Here is a 21578-nt window from a genome sequence, read left to right as displayed (position 1 = left end):
CGCCAACATCGCGACCCCTCCAGCTCCTTCAACCCGACGGCCCGCCTGCTCTAACCTGGCGTGGTTTGGAACCGTCGGGAAATCCACACGAAACCCCTCAAAATAGGGATTAGACTAAAAACTAATTGGCACTAATCCCTTCCCGCCTGGTTTCGGCGGGTCCCACTGCGGGGCGGGTACCGCCACCCCTGAAACTTACATGGGGCGGGGTTTTGGGCGGGATGGTGTTGGGACCCCCAAATACGGGATTCCCCCCCCCCACACACGCCTGAAACCCCGCCTGACGGCTCCACGAAAATCTAGCCCGTTAACTCTGTTTCTCTCTCCACGGACGTTGCCTGGCCTGCTGAGTTTTTCCAGCTTTTTCTGTTGTTATTATATTATATAAATGCAAGTCTTTTTTTCCTTCTATAATCAGACTGCCATAACACTGTAAAATCAGCCAACAAATATCAGCAATCAATGACCAAAACTGCAAGAGTTAACAGTACAAAGGATTACAAAGGTGTTGTTGAAGATTACACAGAGCCAGGGTGTGACTATCGTTTCCTTAACAAATGCCACTTTATTCACTGGGAGTCGAGCATGGCACATGAAGAACCATACTCCAGCAGGAGGGTGGGGAGGGAGGAAGTTGAATATTCTGGCATGATTTCTATAAAATAAGGAATAATGTACCTCAAATATTTTGTATAAAACATAAATTTCAACAAGCCCTGCAAATGTTGTGATCGTAAGCAAAACGAGTTTGCCCATTTCCAAAACAAGTTGAAGTTGCTACACCAGGGCTAGTTTTCACCTCAGGTTCTTTCCCCTGGGTTGGAAGCTTACACAGATCCTGTTCATGTGAATTCAACAAAGGTGTATAAACCTGCTCTGTGAAACTATTCTTAGCATTTAATGATCAGCGTCACTCCATTAAATTTGAGTATTTAATTGGTTTGCCCCGAGGAAGCGGGTCAACTTTTTTGGAGCCACCGTTTCAAAAAGAACATTTTAACAAATGATCACTTAAAAAAAAATACTGGAACAAATGTAACAGCTTGATTTGTTTTTAACGATTTTTTTTTTGCAGTTATACTTGTCTTTAATTTCCTGCATTTGTTTACACCGATAAACGTTGTTTTATTGTGGGGTGGGGGGGGGAGAGAGAACTTATTTGGAACTTCAATTATAAATGAAATAAATACATTTTTATGTAAAAAAAAAAGCTACAAGCCTAAAAATGTATCCAATAGGTTAGAACCCAAATGTAGCCAATGGGAGGCAGCGAGTGGCGAGGCCCCCACGTGGGCTGAGTCGGGCGAGCGGCGTCGCCATTGGTCGGCGGGGCGCTGGTAATTGACTAGTTGCGGTGAAAACATTAAATTTCACTCCAGGAAACCGCGTGTCCCTGATCTCTGCCAGTGCAAAGTCTTCGACAGGTCCTGCCTTAGTTGGATTTTTTTTTTGGCGGGGGGAGGGTGGGGGAAATAATTTATTTACCATTTCTATTTTCTCTCTCTGATCCCCTCCCCCTTTTTTTCTGTTGCACGGCTCGCGTGTGATTTATTAATCTGCCTTTCTTGCACATCAGCCAGGACTCGGAGAGGCGAGGGAGAGGAAAAAAAAGTATCCGACGTTACTGACAGATTTATGAGCCAATTGCAAACCATCGCCTGAAGGCTACATGATTTGATCCCGGCAGAGAAGTGCTTGTTTGAATTAGCCCATTTGAACAAAGGGATCCGGGGGATGTACAACATTGTATTACACTGTGTTTGATCGCTGCTTTTTTTTTTGGGGGGGGGGGTGGGTGGTGGTGGTCTTCTAATTTCTAAAGATCGCAGCTACCTGGAGAATTTCCTTCTCCAACAACAGCAACAGAATGTTTCCTCACAATCGTTCGTCGGTAAGTGCCTTGATCTTGTTCCTAAATGGAAGGATATACTGAGTCGCCGCTTCCGTGCATTGCGACTGTCTTGTTATATTGTGGCCTATTTTTCTCGCTCGCTCCCTCCCTCCGATGAGGCTAAAGTGATACCGACACGGGGAAAATGCTAATAGATGATTAGCTCGGCGTGTGAGCCTTTAATAGTCCATTGTGAACCGCGTTTGCTATGTAAATACTAAAAGCACCATGGTGGGGGTTATTTTTTTGTGTGAACAGCGCCTTTTCGGACGGGTCGTTTTTCGTGTTGTTGTTGTTGCATTGTCCTGGCTTTTGCTGAGCTTTGGGAACTCAGAAACTCCCCACAAGTAAGTGGAGAAAATGGAGATGCCTTGTCACCGGGGGGAGGGCGAGAAAGGCGCTGGGCACCGAATAAAGCGAGGCAGTGGGCTCCGAATAAAAAGTGAATTAGTTTTTTTTCCAAATTTGTTTACACCGTATGGTAAATCAATTTGGGGCTTTAAAAAAAAAAGGACCTATCCCTCCCACTGTTTTACAACGCCTTTTACTTTAATCCGCGGGGGCATGTGCCCTACACGTGTGGGGCAATGAGTAAAGGAAAGGCTCTCTCGAATTACAGTCGGTTGTTTACATTGACATCTGGGTGACGGGGGTCAGATAATGCTGGGTGCCTGTCATAGCCTGTGCAGTGACTTCACCCCTCACCCCCCCCCCCCTGCATTCCCTTGTTGGCTTAAGGGTATACGGGAGAACTGACTGTCATACTGACTTGTGTTTATTTCTAATAGTTTTTTCTCTCTCTCCTACCAATCTTTGGAGAATCACACCACCACTCTTAAAATGGTGTCGGCTACCATTTATATCAGGACAATGGCCAATATTGCTTTAAAAAAAAATCTGAAGGCATTGACTTCTTTACTGGGACATAGTTCTGTGTGCAGTGCAGTAGTTGCCCTCCATACAGATGTACTTTCAACAGGGGTTACTGAGCAGGGGTCCTGCTTGTTGTGCCTGTGTTCTCTCTCTTTTTTCTCCCCCCACCCCCCCGGCAACCTGGAGTGTCACATGTGTAGTGCTCCCTGCTGTTGTCCCAGCCAAGATCGGTCTAACTGGGATTGTAAGGGCAAGACTGTCGGATATTTTTGGGTGGATGAGCCCAAATATGTAAAATGGCCTTCCTTGTTCATAGAATCATAACCGGACAGAAGGAGGCCATTTGGCCCATCGTGTATGTGCTGGCTCTTTTAACAAGCTATTCAATTAACCCCATTGCCCTGCTCTTTCCCCATAGCACTGCAAATTTTTCCTTTTCAATTATTTATCCAATTCCCTTTTTTTAAAGTTACTATTGAACTGGCTTCTGCCACCCTTTCCAGATCTGCATTTCACATCATAACTGAGTTTAAAAAAAAAAAAGAAAAAAAAAAAAATCTGCTCACTTGTCCCCATGTTCAGCTGGCTTAATTTAAAAAAAAAAAACCTGGGATCTTCCTGGTCTGTTGGCTCGGAGCTGGTGTTTTGTAATCTTTTAAGCTGCATTTTCAGTCATGTTTGAATTCGTGTGTAGTTTTTGGGACATATCTATGTTCCAATTGTGACTTGGGTGGCAAAATGATTAATGTTCCACATGTGGCCTCCAGAATGAGTTTCTGGTTTATACCAGTACATAAGGACATAGGAATTGTTAGATTAACAAAAAACGAAGGCCTTCTGCCACCCTGGTAGTTGCATACTACAATGATAATGGAGTTGTTGCCTAATCATTGTCTATCAATCTGTCAATTAGTGTATAGTTGCCCCAGGCATGAGGCAAGGAAACTCCCAGTGGTGTCAAAAGTATGAAATCCATAGCTGCAAATGTGAGTTTCACCCTTGTGTGGTGTATGGGCTTTCCCTCGTGAGTTGGGAAGAAGGTTGGGAAGTATGAGGATACTGCCAAGTTTTCAAACGAAGGCTGGTGGAAATCTGTAATTTGCGCCCCTAAAACGCTGTGGATGCTCCGTCAAGATTTTCAAGACTGACAATTTTTGTTAGCTAAGGTAGCAATATGTACAACAACAATATGCAACCGCTTGCATTTACATAACACCTTTAATGTTGTAAAATGTCCCAAGGCGCTTCTCAGAAACATTATCAAGCAAAATTTGACACTGGGCCGCATAGAGATAGTAGGACAGGTGACCAAAAGCCTGGTCAAAGAGGTAGCTTTTAAGAAGCACCTTTAAAGGAGGAGAGAGAGGCTTAGGGAGGGCATTCCAGCTTGGGGCTTGGGTAGCTGAAGGCATGGCCTCCAATAGTGGAGCGATGAACATTGGGGATGCGCAAGAGGCCAGAATTGGAGGGACGCAGAGATTTCGGAGGCTTGTAAGGCTGGAGGAGGTTACGGAGATGAGGAGGGGCGATGCCATGGAGGGATTTGTAAACTGGAGGGTAAATGGAGTTGAGGTACAGATCCGCCATGCCCGCACTGGAGTTGAGTCCATATCATGTGTGAAAGTGAAAGGTATTGTCTCAACAGAAATCACAGAAACCTCACAGTGAAGATAGAGGCCCGCACATCTTTGGACTGTGGGAGGAAACCGGAGCACCCGGAGGAAACCCACGCAGACACGGGGAGAATGTGCAAACTGCACACACAGTCGCCTGAGGCCGGATTCGAACCCGGGTCCCTGGTGCTGTGAGGCAACAGTGCTAACCACTATGCCACCGTGTCTGCCCAGAGCTGCTGTTGGGCATGTGGAGGGAGTTCATGCTACAAAGTGACATTGAAAGTGTAATGGGGGTGTAACCTTTTATTTGCCAAGCACTCAAAGTGGTAACTTAAATTGTGTTGAAACATGTCATTTATGATTATAGTGTTCCTCAGCCTTTTCACTTGCTCACTCTTTGGTAGCAGAGTCTATATATTTGCTGGGCCAGGCACCGAGCTTGACGAAAGATGGGTGGGGTGGGGGGGAAATCGCTGTGTCCGGGCTGCCGGGTGTCTGTCCCAAGCGAACTTGCTTGTAGCTGGTCTGCAGTGAAGCTAGGTTCTGAATCCCATGGTGCATGGTGCCATTTGAGGTGCATGGTGCCATTTGCTGTGCATGGGCTATTTGTTGATGGATGAAATCGCTCAACCCAGTCGTCTTGCATTCTGCGCACATGCTGCAGACACAAGATGCCTGTGTGAATGGTTGTCTACTCTGGAATCGTTGTTATGTAAACAGAGACCAACTGGGTGGAGTAAATACATTTGGATGAAACTTGTGAATTTGCCCTTGTGTGTAAAGGATAACGAAGTTTGATCAGTTTCTGTTTCAATGTGGTCTTATTGGGCGATTTTCTTGTGCACAGTTGAATTAATCCTATGATTAGCGCAGTGCTTGAATGGATAAAAGGCTGTGTTTCGCTTTCTATGTTTTAAAGAATTCCCCACGTCAGACTTATTCCCCCGCCAAGCAGCCATGTTCAACCATGCCTCTGCAATTTGGCCCACTCTTTTTTCTCCCCTTTCCCAATTTAATCCCCTGGTCACCATTTTGAGAGTTATAAGCATAGGGCTCCTTTGGAGATGACCTCATTTGAGCTAAACAGGAGCCTCTTCATTTCCCCCTCCTGTCTGTCTCTAAAAAAAAAAAACACTCATGCCTTCAGCCTTCTAACTGCTGAAAGTTTGCTCCATTTCTCCCTCCTCAAATAACGTTTCAAAACCACCACCCCCTCGCATCACTTTCCCCCTGTATAGTTTTAAGAAGTTAAACACATTTTTCTTCTTTGGATCTACATATATTTGTTACTCTTATTTTCTCTACCTTACCTGCCCAAACCACCCCCCCCCCCCAAAATTCTGAGGCATTGACCCCTGCTGGGTGGTGGCAGCCTTGCCTCATAAAAGTTGCCTTTCATCATGTGTGAGCCTACATAGCAGGCATTAGCCGACTATACAGCTGTTGAGGACATCACCGTTGAGTCGGTCTGTACTTTTCAGCAGGGTTCGCTCGATAGTAATCAGAAGTGGGAAGCCTCGCAGCTTTTTAATCTATCTCCCCTCCCTAGCCCAGGGGCAAAGTGCCAATTGCTGATATCTGCTAAATGAGCATAGACCTGTGATTGAACCTGGGACCCTCTGCTTCACATCATTTATTAGCACACCACAGGGTGCACCTACACACTAAGCCATTGGGGGAGCAGTCCCCCCACCCCCCCCACCCCCAAACACACTATACATTTTAATAGAAATATTGGATTATAGCAGTAAGGGTTGCTACTTGATATTGTACAAAGGCAGCACAATAACTGATCCTTTATTTGATTAGCAGATGAAGCACTTGACACAGCAGTGATAAGTCTCATTTGCATGTCGTTAACCTGCTACTGTAACTTTGTAATGGCTGCTGATTAGATTTCTTTTTCAGAACCCAATACAGTAAACCCAGTGATTTGGAGCTCAATGGGTCAGATTTACACCCACTTAGCAGCAGGCTTACGTTTAGTGATGAGATGAGAAAATCTCTTCAATACTTTGGCAGAATCTGGTCTTGTAAGTGACCATTAGGATCACTTTAGGTCTGTCCCTATATAATGGCCTTATCTTGCATGTTTGTGTACTTCTGTCAGACTTACCCTGACCTAGCTTAAAATAATTTTAAAAAATTGTCATTAGATTTTTTGATGCTGTAGAATAGTGTCAGCTTGGCTTAGTGGTAGAACTCTCTCCTCTTAGTCAGAAGTCCATAGACTGGTGCCCTATTTCAGGAAATGAGTGCATAATCTAGGCTTGACATTTCCGTGCAGTACTGAGGGGGTGTGACATTGTTTGGAGGTGCTGCCTGTCCGATGACACATTAAACAGAGATCTCATCTGGCTGTCCCCGGAAGATGTAAAAGATTCCGCGTGGCCCGATTTCCAAGAACAGGGAGTTATCCTGGTGTCCTAGCCAACATTGCTCCCTCAATCACCACCTCTGCCAGTGCTGCCAAAGGCAGATTGGCCAACCATTTATCTCCTTGTCTGTTTGTGGGACTTTGCACTGCACAAATTGGCTGCCCTGTTCGAACCCCATGACTACTCATCAAAAATGATTTGCAGTCAAGCTGCTGTTTAAGGCACGGCCTCAGGCCTATCTTCTTGATGAGGGATACTCTTGACTGGTTCCAGAATACACAGATCCAAAAACCAGGTACAGCAGGAGTGTCTAAAGTTTTTGTCTTTATGGGCTACATAGATGAGCACCCTGGAGCCTTGAGAAGTGGCCATGTAAAGTTTAGATCCATGTTCCCATTAATTTGCATGTATCTCAAGTTGCTGATTGTATATTAACGGTATTTGGTGTCCAGACTTGGGATTCATCCAGCAAACAGTATTTCCTAATGTATTGTGTTTCTGACTATAGACAAAAAACCGTGGGGTGGGGGGGGGGGGTCGGTTTGGAGTGGAGGAAAGAAAGAGTTGGTGGAATCTTTTTGCACAAGGATTTAGTCTGTTCCCTCTGCCTTGCACCTCTTAGTAGCTGCCAGAGCAGCAGAGGCCTGGGAGTATTTTGCTTGTTGATATTTGTTTTTGACCGGGAAGGGATGGATTTTGTATTCAGTGCAGTGTTGTAATCTGTCAATCTAGAACTGAAGATAGAATGAAAGGTTCCTTAACATTGCCGTGGTGTTTTGGACCTGCATCTTTTCACTTCAGTGTTTTTGATCAAGCAGTTTGGCCGCCTTTGGAAAAGGCAGTCTAGTGCCATCTGTGCCTAAACTTGGATTGGACTTGTCTGTCCACATTTCTATGTCTGCTGTGCAGTCACAGTCGCTTCAGACTGATCGCCATATCTATATCTATTTGGGGTTGCAGGTATTTCTTGTCCTCGTTGCCGCTTATCCCGAGACCTATAGCAACTTGTATCCGTACATTCAGTAGTGGCTGGGAAGGTAGGTGAGCATACAGCAAGGATCTTCCATTCTTTTGATGCCATCCAATGCAGTTGGCAAGTGTAGTTTTTATAGGGTGAAAAGATGGTGTCTGTTTGCTCCTCTGCTTGTAGGCAATCAGTGTGTGAAAATGGATGGGACTCTTGACAATGTTGTGGTATGAGTTTAAAAGCTAGCTACTGATGGGATTTAAAGCAGTGACTTGAATGACATGAAGCAATTGTCTTGCCGCACTGCGTTACTGGTAGTGCAGTTTTTCTACTACTTTTTAATTTAATGGCTTCTCGATGGGTCGGGGATGGGAACTTCCCTTGAGTACAATATGTGAAGCGAGTGAAATGAAGATCTGATTTATTGCAGCTGTAACTGAATCTTAATTAATTTTCCCCAAATTTCATGCTGCAGCCCTCTGGTACGTCGCCCAAGTGGCCGTACTTCCGATTCAAGTATAGACGGTGTGTGTTGGTGAGCTATTTGACTGGGGAGGGCATCACAGCCGAGCCCATCCTGACCAGATGCCTGTGTCAGTATGCACTTTTCCCAATAAGGGCCACTGGATGGAGGTGAGCAATTGGAACTTTGGCTACCTTCCACTTCCTTACACATTCTTTTTTACCCCTCCCTCCCTCTGCCAGTTAACAGCCTGGGGTGAGATCTCTTAACTTGTCACTGACGGAGGGGATTGAACCTGGGATATCCCCCAATTCTAACTGACTTGGCTGGGGTTCGGTCTCCTCCTTCCGCTGCATTTTCACAAATGTTAGCCATGCTGCAAGTCCCTTCTGGATTGACATGCCTGCTGTGACTGTCTGTCTTCAAGATTATGTGTGACTTGCATGCTTGTTGGATGTGACTACTGAGTTACCATGGTGGCTTACCTGCTAAACCAATTTAAGAAACACATGGAAATGTTTCCAAATGGCAGGTTGTTGTATCAGCTGTGGCTCAGTGGGTAGCACACCCTCCTCCGAGTCAGACGGTTGTGGGTTCAAGTCCCACTCCAGAAACTTGAGCACATAAATCTGGGCTGACACTCCCAGTGCAGTAATTGAGGGAGTGCTGCACTGTCGGAGGTGCCGTCTTTCAGATGAGATGTTAAACCGAGGCCCCGTCTGCTCTCTCGGGTGGCTGTAAAAGATCCCATGGCACTATTTCGAAAAGGAGCAGTGGGGGGGTTCTCCCCGGTGTCCTGTCCAATATTTATCCCTGAACCAACGTAACAAAAACAGATTACCTGGTCATTAGCACATTGCTGTTTGTGGGAGCTTGCTGTGTGCAAATTGGCTGCTGCGTTTCCCACATTACAACAGTGACTCCAATTTAAAAAAAAAAAAAAAAAATACTTAATTGGCTGTAAAGCACTTTGAAACGTCAGGTGGTCATGAACGGTGCTATATAAATGCAAGTCTTTCTTTCATAAATATCTTGTAGTCTGCCAGCAGGATTCCATTCAGGAATTTCTAACTTGCAAGCTCGAAATCTTGGTTTTTTTGTTTAAAGAAATGGTGCCACTGTGTAACAATTCAGTTGGTTTATTACATTTTCCTGTGCAATTTTATTGAGCTTCTTTACCATTGATTGTGAACTCCGTGGAGGGTGATGCATTACATGAATAAATCCCAAATTCTCGCTCTCTCTAGGTACCGCCATCCGCCACCCCAGCTGCAACGTCCCAAACGTTAAAATTCACCTTCCCAGAAACCTTGGATCGGATTAAGGAAGAGTTCCAGTTTTTGCAGGCACAGTACCACAGGTATGGATGGATGATCCTTCTGAACTAAAACTGTCAAACCATCTATGTTGCTGGAATCATCTGCAGTTTAAGTGCCTTTCTGTCTGTTGGACACAAGGGGGCACTGTTTTCACATGCTGTGGCTTCTTTTGAGTGACTTGGAAACCATTTAATTACAAGATGAGATCTGTGCTTAAGTGAGGCAAAACGTGAAGACGATGCAGTTCTTGCTGCTTCCTCCCTCCCTCCCCACCTGGCGTATGTGGCTTTTGAGAGCAAATCAATTTATTATTGTTGCACCAAATTAGAGCCCACAGTTCCTGATGTTCTTGGCTGCTTACAACGTGTTGGGAGAAAAAAAATCTCAGGGTTGTCCTATTCTATTTTAGGTCGTCATTAATCCTCACATTTAGAAAGGCCTTTTAGGGATCATGTGTCTGTCTTTTTTAAAGCTCTGAAGAGGAAGGAAATGTAGATTAGGCATTGTTTGAATATATACAGCGTGTGTCTGTCTCGAGGGGTTTCTCCTTAGGCTGCACAAGTGCCATTGCCACTGTTTCTGTATTTGCTTGGAGGAGGGGTGGGGTGGAGAGGAATGAATTGTGGCTCTCGGAAGGTTCATGAGTTGGGTAATGATTCTCTCTTATAAACAATTAATGACGCTCACTGATCTCACTTAATGACTGTCTTTGGGAAAACGATCCCAAGCTACGCTTTGTCAAAATACAGACAGATTTAACTCGTGGGTGCAGTTGACTGCACGCTGCATCTGTACGGGTTTGGATGTAATTGCGCCGCTTTTGACGCATCTTCCCATAATTTGGACTCGACTGATGTGTCCAGCAGGCTTTCGACGTGCTTGCTTAAGAGAGCGTTGCTCCTTCTGCAGCTGCTTGCTATTACTCTGCACATAATAAAACCAGTGACGTCAGCAGATCAGAGAATCATTAGCATATAATTAGTACAGCTCTAGGAAGGCGTATTATAATTTAATGGCTTGATGTGCATTAATTTGCCATGCTGTAAACATTTTGTACATCACACTCAATTAAAGCTCTTCCATTTAGCGTCAACTGGAAGGCTAGTGTGTCAACAACTTAAAATATTAGACTAGAGGTCTGGGATTTGAAACAGCCCATGTGATGATAGAGGACACAGAGGAACGGCAACTGATTCAGAATCGCTATTGTTTCCTCTTCTCCCCACATCCACCCCCCCTCCTTTCTGTGCGCTTGTCAATAAATAAATAAAAGCAGAGAATTCTGCAAATGTACAGCAGGTCGGTCAGTCAGTCACTAAATGGAAAAGACCAGTTAATGCATTAGGGGTGTGTACCTCATTGTCAGTTGCAGGTCAGTTTCCTAATTGATTCATCATTTATTTTTTCCCTTCTTCCTGAGCTAGCGGTGAGGCCATATGGTAAATGGAGATTAGGGGAACATTCAGAAGCTTTCAATTACAGAAACGTAAATGGCAGGTGAGAAGGGGTGGGGGGAAACCTGTTTATATGATTACATAAATCTGTCGGAATGCCCAGAAAGGTGGTTGGGAAGGGGAAGGGACGAGCGATGCTTTTGGCGGAGGACATTTGAATGATGCTGTGCTGAAACTGAGCCTGCTTGAGCATATTGCAAGGTAGCTCCACTGATTGTGGTTACAAGTTTCTAACACCCATGTGGTTCTGGAGCGCTGCAAAGGCCTATTTATCTTTGAATTCGGCTTCTCTGCAGACAGTCCGATTCTATTCCTGCCTTTCCAACAAAAATGTTTAAAATCCAAGCCATGGGTGTTCTTCAGAATTGAAAGGTTCATTATATGGCAGGTGATTTTGATTTTTTTGTTGTTGTTGAAATTTCCATTCGTGCAGCTGACCATGAATGTCGACTGCACTTTTTGTGGGAATAAAGGCCATACAACAAAGCCATCTTACTTGCCAATGAGGAACAGTTGTGTTTTTGTTTGGCAGGGGAAGAATTGTGAATCAAAGCAATATGTTTTGGATATTTCCACAGATGTTGTCCGCATCTGCTCCAACAAGGAAGTGCACTTGGTTGCGGATGGAAGGGCCTACCTTAACTCAAACTGGCAGAGAATCCACTGCTTGGAAAAGAGTGGAAAGCAAACTTAAAACAGATGCTAGGAAGCTTTTTAAAAAAAAAAAAAAAAACCTTAAAGGGTAATAAATATTTGTCTCAAATACCTAGCCTGGCACATTATCCTGTAGACATTGGGACACTCAAAATGCAGTGGACACTATGCTGGGAGAACTGGGTTACCTGTGGGAAATCTTTGATAATCTAAGAGGCCTCTTGTCTTTGATTGTTCTGATGCAACGTGAAGCCTGCTGATTTCAAAATCCAATGGTCTAACAATTCCCCATCAAGTATATTGCTGTCTAATTTTCTCCACTGATCTCCTAGGGGCCCCTGCTTCTCGGGCAATTTCCAGACCTCTGCCAATGCTGCCTTTTGAACTGGCTGGGACATCATTGTAAATTCTGCCAGGCTCCATTCCCAGTGCAGAGCCTCGCACAGCCGGGAGTGTGGTTTGCAGAATACACCCTCTCGCGTTGTAGCCCCATCTCCGTCTGTCCCTCCCGCAGTACTGGTGTGCTCGTCAATTTAAAAAAAAATTCATTCATGCTGGCCTTTCACTTGTGATCAACTACACGTCGCTTGATGGGATTCCCTTCAAGACTCCTGCGCTTGTCCTTACCATCATTCCACTCTAGGAATGTCTTTTCTATTCCATCACACGGCACCCCCCCCCCCACCCCCCCTTATCTCTTCCCTATCCTCCTTCCCCCTAACAAAAGCTTTGTACATCATAAGGTGGAAGTACTGAATGTGACTAGTAGGAGAACGTTGGGTTGCTCGACTAAATTGGGTGACTCCAGTGGACAATAGAACAGTCCGGCAGATACTGATAAAATTCGATGCAGTGTCCAGAATGTGTGCAACTGTTCCCCTTTGACTTTTTCATGTTGGACAGTTTTTTTCCCCCTCCCCTGATTCTTGTGGGTTACAATTTCTGTGGTGGTGGTAATACCTCGCTCAAGTGGCTTTTCCTTGTGTGGGTATTGGTAGAGTTGTCCAGCTGGTCCTATTCTCTCCCAGTGTCCTGCATGCAACCATTTTTTAAGCAAGATGTGCGGTCTAATGAGGCCCTGGTGCTTTGCTTTGTCTTTCTCATTCATTTTTTTCCTCTCGCGCCCCCCCCCCTCTCGCTCTGTTTATGCCAGTTGTAGCACCCTCTGCTACTGCCTTAGCAGAGATCAGCAAACTCCTATGCCAGGAATCAGACCTGGGTCCCACACTGTGCCTTTACCCGCTAGGCCTTGGGGGAAGTACCTCTATCATTATTTGACATTCTTGGCCTTTATTACTCTTGGAGTTACTGAAGTGATTTTGTGCGTATCCTATTCTGTTGTTACACTCTTCAGCAGAGGTACAGGAAGATGTGAATCCGTGGAGTCGGATGTTGGTCTTTCACCTCTGGGGCACTGGGTTCAAACTCATCCCAGACTAACTAGATGAACGTCTGCTCTGTAGTGTGAAATGACCTTAGGCAGTCTCAATCCATAGGCCCACAGCACTGAACTGCCAAGAGTTTGGCAGTAAATTCATAAGCTCAGTCAGAGAGGCCACAGGATGGCTCGTCTAAGACAGATAGTAGTGAGTGCTTTTCTGAGAAGAAGCATATCGTTGGGGGCAGAGTAGAGGGATCTTTTACTAGCGTGATGAGTCTGCTATAAATTATAGGGCACTGGCTTCAGTGTTTGAAGTAGGTTTCTGTTCAATTAGGTGCTATACCATGACCTGCGATTGCTTGATGTTGATGCTGGATGCCTGCAGTGGACATTTCATTCCCTAACGCTGACATCCTCTCCTGTTGATGAGCATTAAAATAAAAAATGCACGTGGTTTTTTTTTTTAAAAACAAGAACGTAAACCCAGGTTCTCTGTGCTTGCTAGCTACCTTGTCTGAATTAGATGACCTCAAATTCCGATGACATTACCTGCAGCTGAAAATGAACCCAATTCCTTCCAGTCCATCTTTGCAAAATATGGAATGTACCTGTGGGATTTTACCGTTGGTCATCCGGTGATGATGCTGAGATTTGATAGCTGCTCTGGCCTTCTGATAATCTAAAGGCAGACTGCAGAATACACCAGTTTTGTCACAAAGCGCCTTCGATTTTGTTTGGTGGGGGGGGGGTGAAATTGGCTGCAGAGTAATTTTCAAGGGATGCTGGCCAAGCATTGCAGACTCGCTGGATACAGCACACACTGAAGCGTCTAATCTACCAGAAACTTTCTTCAAACATTGAACCTGTGGCCTATAAATTTAAAGGGGCCTCATCCTAGTAAAATGATGCACATGTTATTTTACCAGCTGTCAAAAACAAGTGATTGACACACTATATTTTAGCAATCTACTGGTCCGAGCCTTGTTTTCTCACTGTCTTTCCCCCTTGGTAGCTCATTTTGTTGTGTACCATGGAGGCCGTGGGTCACGTATAAACAATTTGGTGGTTAAATCCTCAGCGGGGATGCTGCTTTCCAAACTGTTCGGCCCTCAAAACTCCAACTAGACAAATCGGAAACCCAAGTGTATGAAACGGTGTCCTCGAGAAATGGAGACTGGAGTCACCAGGGCCAGAATGTCGGGAGTTACAGGCAGCAGTTGGTCCATGTGCCGTAGTTTGAACATTGCCGCTCAACCACACTGTGCCCCCCCCCCCCTTTTCCTGGCTCTTTTCCTGAATGCAGTAAGTCCTGTTTTGGTAGAATTGCTTTCTGCTCCCTTCCCTGTGGCCATTATTCAGATACAAGCCTGGGAAGTGAGTCCTGGTGGACTATTCAGTAGATGTATCTGTTCAAGCCAGTGTTCTGTCTCCATGCATGTACCTCCAGCGAGAGCCACTGGATATTGGTTGGAAGTGAGACTTCTGGTGTGTTCTCTTCCCCACACACACAAAAGGGTCCAGAGACAGAGACCTATCTCTACTCTCTTGGACCTGTTCAATTCCACTCATTTTGGCTTTAACTTGTGCCTCTCTGAAAAGTAAACACCTTCATGTGTTTAAAGGGTCTGGAATCTGTCTCGCTCTTTCTGGCCATTTTAAATCTCGCTGCTAATATTTCTCTAGATGGCTCTGCTGTTGTCTAGACAGTGTAATTTAGCATAGACTGGGGGCTAAACCTCGGTTCGCTCTCGTCCAAATTGGAGATCTTCGCTATATGGTGTATTTACCAGTGGGGAGAAGGAAAGAGATGTATAACTATATATTTTTCAAAAAAATAATCCATTCTGATTTCTCTTTAAAAATCAGACTGGGATATCAAAGATTCCATTTTAATAGTAAGCTGTTTCTTGCAGTGAATCTATTTTACCTGCTGCTGGCTTTTCTATTGAACTGCCTAAGCTTAATAGCTTTCTATGAAGCCTCATTAACCTTTTAGCCTTGAAAGCTGGGGCAAGGAAGACAGAGAGAACCAAGTGGCATCAATTGAAGTGACTGGCATTAAAAATACCCTGATGGAGATGAAGGCTTAATGAGCAAAAATCTGTCACCCTTTGTGTTTTAATTCGAGTAATGTCATGAGTTCCTTGCTGCTGAAAGCTGGTATTGTCGGCTCTGCGGTCAAATTTCCTCATGCACTATATTATTTAAAGCAAGCTCATGGAGCAGGATTTAAAAAAAAAAAAAAAAAAAAAAAATTATTGATAAATTTGGGTGAAGGGTATACAAGCCAAGGTTGAATAGATTAGGGAGACCAGCTGAATCCTGAAGGAAGGATTAGATGACCTCGGGCTTGGGTTGCTGACGTTGAATTCCGTAGAATCTTGCAGCACAGGAGGCCGCCATTCGGCCCATCGTGCCTGTGCCGGCTCTTTGAAAGAGCTGTCCAATTTGTCCCACACCCCCCGCTCTTTTTTCTCCTCCTAGCTCTGCAAATTTTTCCTTTTTCAAGTATGTACCCAGTTCCCTTTTTGAATCTGCTTCCGTTACCCTTTCAGGTAGTGCATTTCAGATCGTAACTTGCTGCATTTATTTTTTTTAAATTCTCCTCTTTCTTCCCCCCCCCCCCCCCCAACCTTGTTTCTTTTGCTGATTACCTTAAATCTGTGTCCTCTGGTTATTGAAAGCATGTAATAATAATAATCAACTTTATTGTCATTGTTAGTGCACAAGTGCAGTACAACGAAATGTAGGCTTGCGGTTCCCGAGTGTACATTTAGATTAAGACATTTAAACATTCAACATACATTTGGCTTGTAATACATTAACATAAACATAACCATAATAAAGTGCATTGGCAGATGTGCAGGCTTTAGAGTTTATTTGTGGAGTTCAGTAGGATGACAGCCCTGGGAAAGAAGCTGTTCCTAAATCTGGTCGTACGGGTGCGAATGCATTTGTAGCTACTCCCAGATGGCAGGAGGGCGAACAGACTGTGGCTGGGGTGGGTAGGGTCTTCGATGATGGACCGTGACCTCCGTAAACAGCGTTTCTGGTATATGTGCTCTATGGTCGGTAGCCGGGTGCCGGTAATGCGTTGGGCAGTTTTGACTACCCGCTGCAGGGCTTTCCGGTTGTACGATGGAGAAACTGAGGGAGATGAGGATTTTTCACAAGTTTGAGATCCTGGGGAGGAATATGTTGGGAGTAGAAGATAGCCTGATGGGTCTTGATTTCAACAGAAGAGGATGTGGGGGAGATGAAAGCGCTTAAGATTGCACATTGGGACCTTGAGAGTAAAGAAGGAAGTTGAGGAGCAATCACTGTGGGTAGTATTGATCAGTGGTTAAGATTAGAGCCTAGAACCTAGAGGTAAGGAAAGGTTTTTCTTGTCTGCTGTCAAAGAGCATGAAGGATGTATAATTATGGTAATTTTGAGGTGGTAGTGTTGAAAGTGTCTTGCATGTCAATTTTATCCATTATGAAATGGGTGTGGGGGGGGCAGGGAATCCATTTAAAATGTGTTTTGATGGCCCTTTCCTTGTTTGCAAGCCTCAAGATGGAATGTGAAAAACTGGCCAGTGAGAAGACGGAGATGCAGCGACATTACGTGATGGTGAGTACAAGACCTTTTCTGTAAGAGTCGTACAATGCAGCACTGTCTTGACACCAATTCGTAAATTGGCGTATGAAGGCAAAAGTTGAAAATTACGGATTGAAAGAATGAGCAATGTCTTGATCCCTCTTCTAATTAAATGTAGCAGTAAGGTTACTGGTCCAATGGGCTTGTAGCAGATAGATTTGTAAGACTTCCTGTCTGTTGTGTCAGTTTCATGTCTATTTCACGATTTAGTAACACCATGTGACATTGCTGATGTGTAAGATGAAATGGTATTACCTGTTTCTATTACTTTTAATAGCTAACATTAAACCCCTGCTATTCAGCCCTCCAGCCACTGCTGGCACTGTATTTTGGCCCATTATAACAAACGCAGCTAAAAGACGTACTATTTCTTCAGATTAACCACACACAAGCCAACATCGAAAACTGACAAAGCTGAGCCAATGCCTTCAAACAATAAGCCCACCAGAAACAGTCCCATGACCAGTGAAAATGAAGAGTTGGACTGAGAGTGCAGTGAGACACGGGCTTGTTGTCATTTAAATTTTAGATATACCCAACATTGCATTACTTTTTTTATTGGAGAAAAAAAATCTAAGGTACACCACAGCAGTTTGCAGCAGTGGTGGAATTCGAACTTACTGAAAATTGAATTGAGATTTATTTTCACGGGTGACCCTGGGACCATTCCCAGAACATTTTGATACTTTATTTGCTCTGGTTTTCCAATGTTTTTTGAGCCTACTCTATTGTCCATATCCTATCCCATGCCAAGTCCTGTTCGCCCATCACTCTCCTTGCTGATCTATATTGCCTCCCACTCCTCCAATTTAAAATTCTTATCCCTTCACGGCCTGGCAGCTCCCTATTTCTATAACCTGCTCCAGAACTCTGACTTGGGCCTCTTGTGCGCATTCCACCCCCCCCCCCCCCCTCCTTTCATCCCCACCATTGGCGGCCATGGCTTCAGCCACGTAGCCTCCATGCTCTGGAAATACCTCCCTGAAATCTTCTACCTTACCACCTCCTCCTTTCCCCCCCCCCCCCCCCCCATCTCCTTTAGCATCCCTCTTAAAACCAACTTTTTTTTGGACCAAGCTTTTGATCAGTACTCTAACAGCTCTCTCTTTGGCTCATCGGCCATTTTGTCTTGTGCCTTTTCTGAAGTGCCTTGAAACGTTTTTCCACATTCTAGGTGCTATTACAAGTGGTCGCTGTACTGTAGTTCCGGCATTCAAGCCAAAAATAATTTCTCTTGGAAGCGTTGCAGGTATTTTAAATATGAAAATAAATATAGTCGCTGGGACTTCAGTACAACTTTACAGGGTACGGGAAATCTAACCCCAGCTATGTTATTTGTGAATACATACATGCAATACCAAACAGCTGTGCATTCTACATCCACTAAGAGAAATGGCTCACTGTCTCTGAACCTGAGCCCATAGCAGCCCAGGAGCTGGTGCAGGCTTGCATGAAATGCAGGTATGCTGATTTAACGGCTAAATAAATAACTTTTCAGGCCCAGAAAATCTGATAGGCCAAAAACGCCTCTAAATGTAACCCTGGTGCTACATTGAGAAATGAGGAGGGAGAAATTCAGTATAGCCCCGTTTGGGGCGCTAACTTATAGCGCCCTGGAAAAATTAGCACCCCTGCGCCGGAAATTGGTCGGTTGCACCCCAGAGGGAAGCGGGGTGCTACTGGAGGCGCCCCGCCTCCCTCTTGGGGCGCTGCGAGTGAATATTGTGGCGCAACGCGCTGCGGTATTGCAGGCCTTCCTCCCCTTAAAGGGGGAGGGGCCTTGTGCAGCGCGATCTGGGGCCCAGGTGGGCCCCCGGGGATTGGGAGTGCAGGCAAAAGAGCCCGGCACCCAAGAGAAGTGCCGGGCTCTTGGAGTGCAGCCGGCACTCCGTGGGGGGGGGGAGGGGGGAGCGCTGGCAGGTGGCCAACAGCAAAAATGGTCACCCCGCACCTCCCCTTTTTAATTTGCGCCTCCCTGGCCGCAGGTATGCCACCCTGACCCTGTCGGACATAGCGTCCGGCGGTAAATCAGGGGGCGCTCCCAAAGATCGCGGCCGGGGCGCTGCGCACACCGATGACATAATCGCCAGCAGCGCAGCGCTAACGGTTAGCGCCACCACTAACCTCCCGCTGAATTTGGCGGGAGGTGTGGGCAGTGCCGCACCCGGGCGCTAGTAGGTTTGCGCCCCACTAGCGCTAACGGGTGGCGCAACCAACTGAATTCCCCCCCCCCCCCCCCCGAGGAGTTGAACTGAGTGAGATACGGGCCTGTGATGAGCTAAGCTGCAAAAACCCCTCTAAATATAAGCCTTGTGCTACAAAAAAAAATGAGTTGGACTGAAAAATGAAGTGGGATACGGGCCTGTGATAAGCTAAGCTGCTGGTATGCACAACAGCAGGATGAATAAGGATGAGTCAGTGTCATTTAAGCAAAACCATAGAACGGAGTTCTGATGACAGTTTGCATCTTTTCACTCTGCCTTTTTTCCTTTCAGATGTTAATTGAGCTGTGGTGCCTTTCAAACAACTTTTAATATGAGGCTGGAAATTACTGTTGATGCTAAGCAAGTTTGTAGGATATCCTTCGGTCTTGCTATTTTTAACCCAGAAGTTAACCTAATTAAAAGAAGTGGGTTAATACCTCCCATTGAGTAAAGTAAACATTCATCTGCTATTATTACCCCAACAGCGCAAATGCATTGCCAGCAATGGGGGTAATAGCAAGTGGGCTGCTGTCTTCTGCCATGACGCCTCACACTCTCCGAGCCTCTTGTCTCTGCTGCTCTTCCTCTTCTGCTATTCTGCAGAACGGGGGTGTGCCCATTGGCAAGGCCATTATAGATGCTTAGTTCTTCCGCTGGGATGGGGGTGTAAATCTACGTTCATGCATTACTGGCGTAAATGCAAGAGAAACCCCTGAGCTGGTCTTTAGTGTTAGGACAGAGCTCTATTGGGTATTGGGAACCAGTTGAAATGTTCTTTAAGCTCCAGGGTCTTGGCTTCAAATTGAACAAGATTGCTGGCATGAATCTTATTTTCCTGTGGTTGGTAATGGTTTTCTGGAAAATGGGCAATCTGTCTGGAGTGGATTTGGCAGCTCCTAACATTGTGTTCTCTTAAACTATAGCCCATAAGCACCATATGAGCCGTAGCAATTCAGGCTACAAAGCTCGGGCAACTCTGTTCTATTTCGGCGTTGTATTTCTTACTGGCTGGTTTGCCCTGTTTGCATTTTATGGGCCTGAATGTTTGGAAAAGGCTGTTCTTAATGCTGTTGCTTCATTGGTGGCCAAATTCTAAATTGGAACATCTACATCTGTTGGTATTGGCAGGTTGAGATGCATGCAAATTAATGGGAACATTCATTTTAAACTTTTCATGTGTGGTTTGGGAGTCTCCATGGTGTGCAGCTAATTGGCAGACGAAGACAAAATGCTTGGACACTCCTGTCGTAATTGCTCGTAATGTCTATTTAATTGGACTCTGTCTCTAGAAGGACTATGGCGTAGTTGGTGTGGGGAATTGGGCCATGTGTTTTTCAAAGGAAGGGGGTTGAGCACATTATTTGGGTACATGAAAGAAGACCACCTCCCCAAGATGTCATCTGCACTTTTTGGCCAGTGATTGCTAGGTTCAGAAGTGGAAAATCCTGTCTCGTCACCTTAGCTTCCTTCCATTTGAATGTACAATTTGACCAAATAGTTCCTCGTGAAAAGTCTCTGCAGAATAATGAGCAATACATGGGAGGTCCACTATGGTGGTCATCTTGTGCTATATAGCAGTGACTGGGCGAGGCTTTGGATACCAGGTTGTTTCCTGGGATGAGATTATAAAGCGATAAAAGATGGAGTCAAAGGAGTTTAAATTGAAGAAGGACTTGTGTTTACATAGCACCTTTCATGACCACCGGACGTCTCAAAGCGCTTTACAACCAATGAAGTACTTTTGAAGTGGAGTCGCTGTTGTAATGTGGGAAATGCGGCAGCCAATTTGCACACAGCAAGGTCCCACAAACCGCAATGAGATAATGACCAGATAATCTGTTTTTGTTATGTTGGTTGAGGGATAAATATTGGCCAGGACACCGGCGATAACTCCTGTGTTGGGTGTTAACTTGTGACCATCTTGGTTGTAAATTTATCTAATTTAAAATGATTCATGACCATTCTTTTGTGCTGTAGTTGCAATGTATACTGACATTTTAAAAATAAGGCCTACATGAAGAAAATGCCCAAGAATCACTGTTTATGGAGGGCTGAACATTATCTGAATGGAGGGCTATATCTACTTTCACCAATAGAGAAGCAGTGGTGCTAAAAATTGTCCGGAGTATAAAAGAAGGCCCAGCTGGGCCTTACCCATAAACACAAGGCAATGGCAGAAGAAAATAACTTAACATGCTCTTTTGCAAAGTGGTTTGTTTTATTCGTTCAGTGGACGTCGGTGTTGCCCAAGAAGATAGTAGTGGGCCATCACCTTGAACTGCTGCAGTTCTCCTATGAGGCGCTCCTCTGTAGGTATTGGGGAATGCCAGGATTTTGAAAGGGATGGGAATTATTAGGGTGACCACGCGTCCCTGTTTTCTGGGGTGACTCCCTGGATGAGGTACTGTCACCGGGCAAATAATGTCCCCTGAAGAGTCTCCGGTTCACAAAACTCACCCCTGGGCAGTAACCCCCCTGAGCTGTCTGTTTGCTGCTGAAAGGCTAACTTGAACAGCAACTTGTACAATGGCCAGAGTTGCTCGCTGCACGTGCGTGACTGGGCTGTCTTTCTGCGCATGTGCCGGTGGTTGTTTTGTGTTTCTGGCCAGGCTCTGGCTGCTGGATTGTCTGTGCCTGGGAGCATGGTAAATGGGGTGGGTTAGAGCGAGGCTGCAAGGGGGGAGGGAGGGGGGGGGAGGGGCAGGCCGGGGGGGGGGGGGGAGGGGGGCAGGCCGGGG

The 21578-nt window shown here is 45.3% G+C and overlaps 1 protein-coding gene across 3 annotated transcripts in view; it reads left to right on the top strand.

Annotated features, from left to right (window-relative positions):
* The first annotated feature begins 1331 nt into the window (after window positions 1-1331).
* LOC147108096 (transducin-like enhancer protein 1) overlaps window positions 1332-21578 on the top strand; it is a 184521-nt gene continuing 164274 nt past the window's right edge. For all 3 annotated transcript variants that reach the window (XM_086004577.1, XM_086004578.1, XM_086004576.1), the window contains exons 1-3: window positions 1332-1891; window positions 9436-9548; window positions 16546-16609. In XM_086004577.1, coding sequence (XP_085860703.1) covers window positions 1868-1891; window positions 9436-9548; window positions 16546-16609 — 201 coding nt within the window. In that variant the 5' untranslated portion in view covers window positions 1332-1867. The remainder of the gene's footprint in view (window positions 1892-9435; window positions 9549-16545; window positions 16610-21578) is intronic.

This window comes from Somniosus microcephalus, chromosome 13 (assembly GCF_052327205.1).
Source record: "Somniosus microcephalus isolate GS21.2 chromosome 13, FLI_Smic_1.0, whole genome shotgun sequence".
Taxonomy (NCBI): domain Eukaryota; kingdom Metazoa; phylum Chordata; class Chondrichthyes; order Squaliformes; family Somniosidae; genus Somniosus; species Somniosus microcephalus.
Note: the sequence above shows the minus strand (reverse complement) of the source record. Positions and strands in the feature narration are given on the sequence as shown.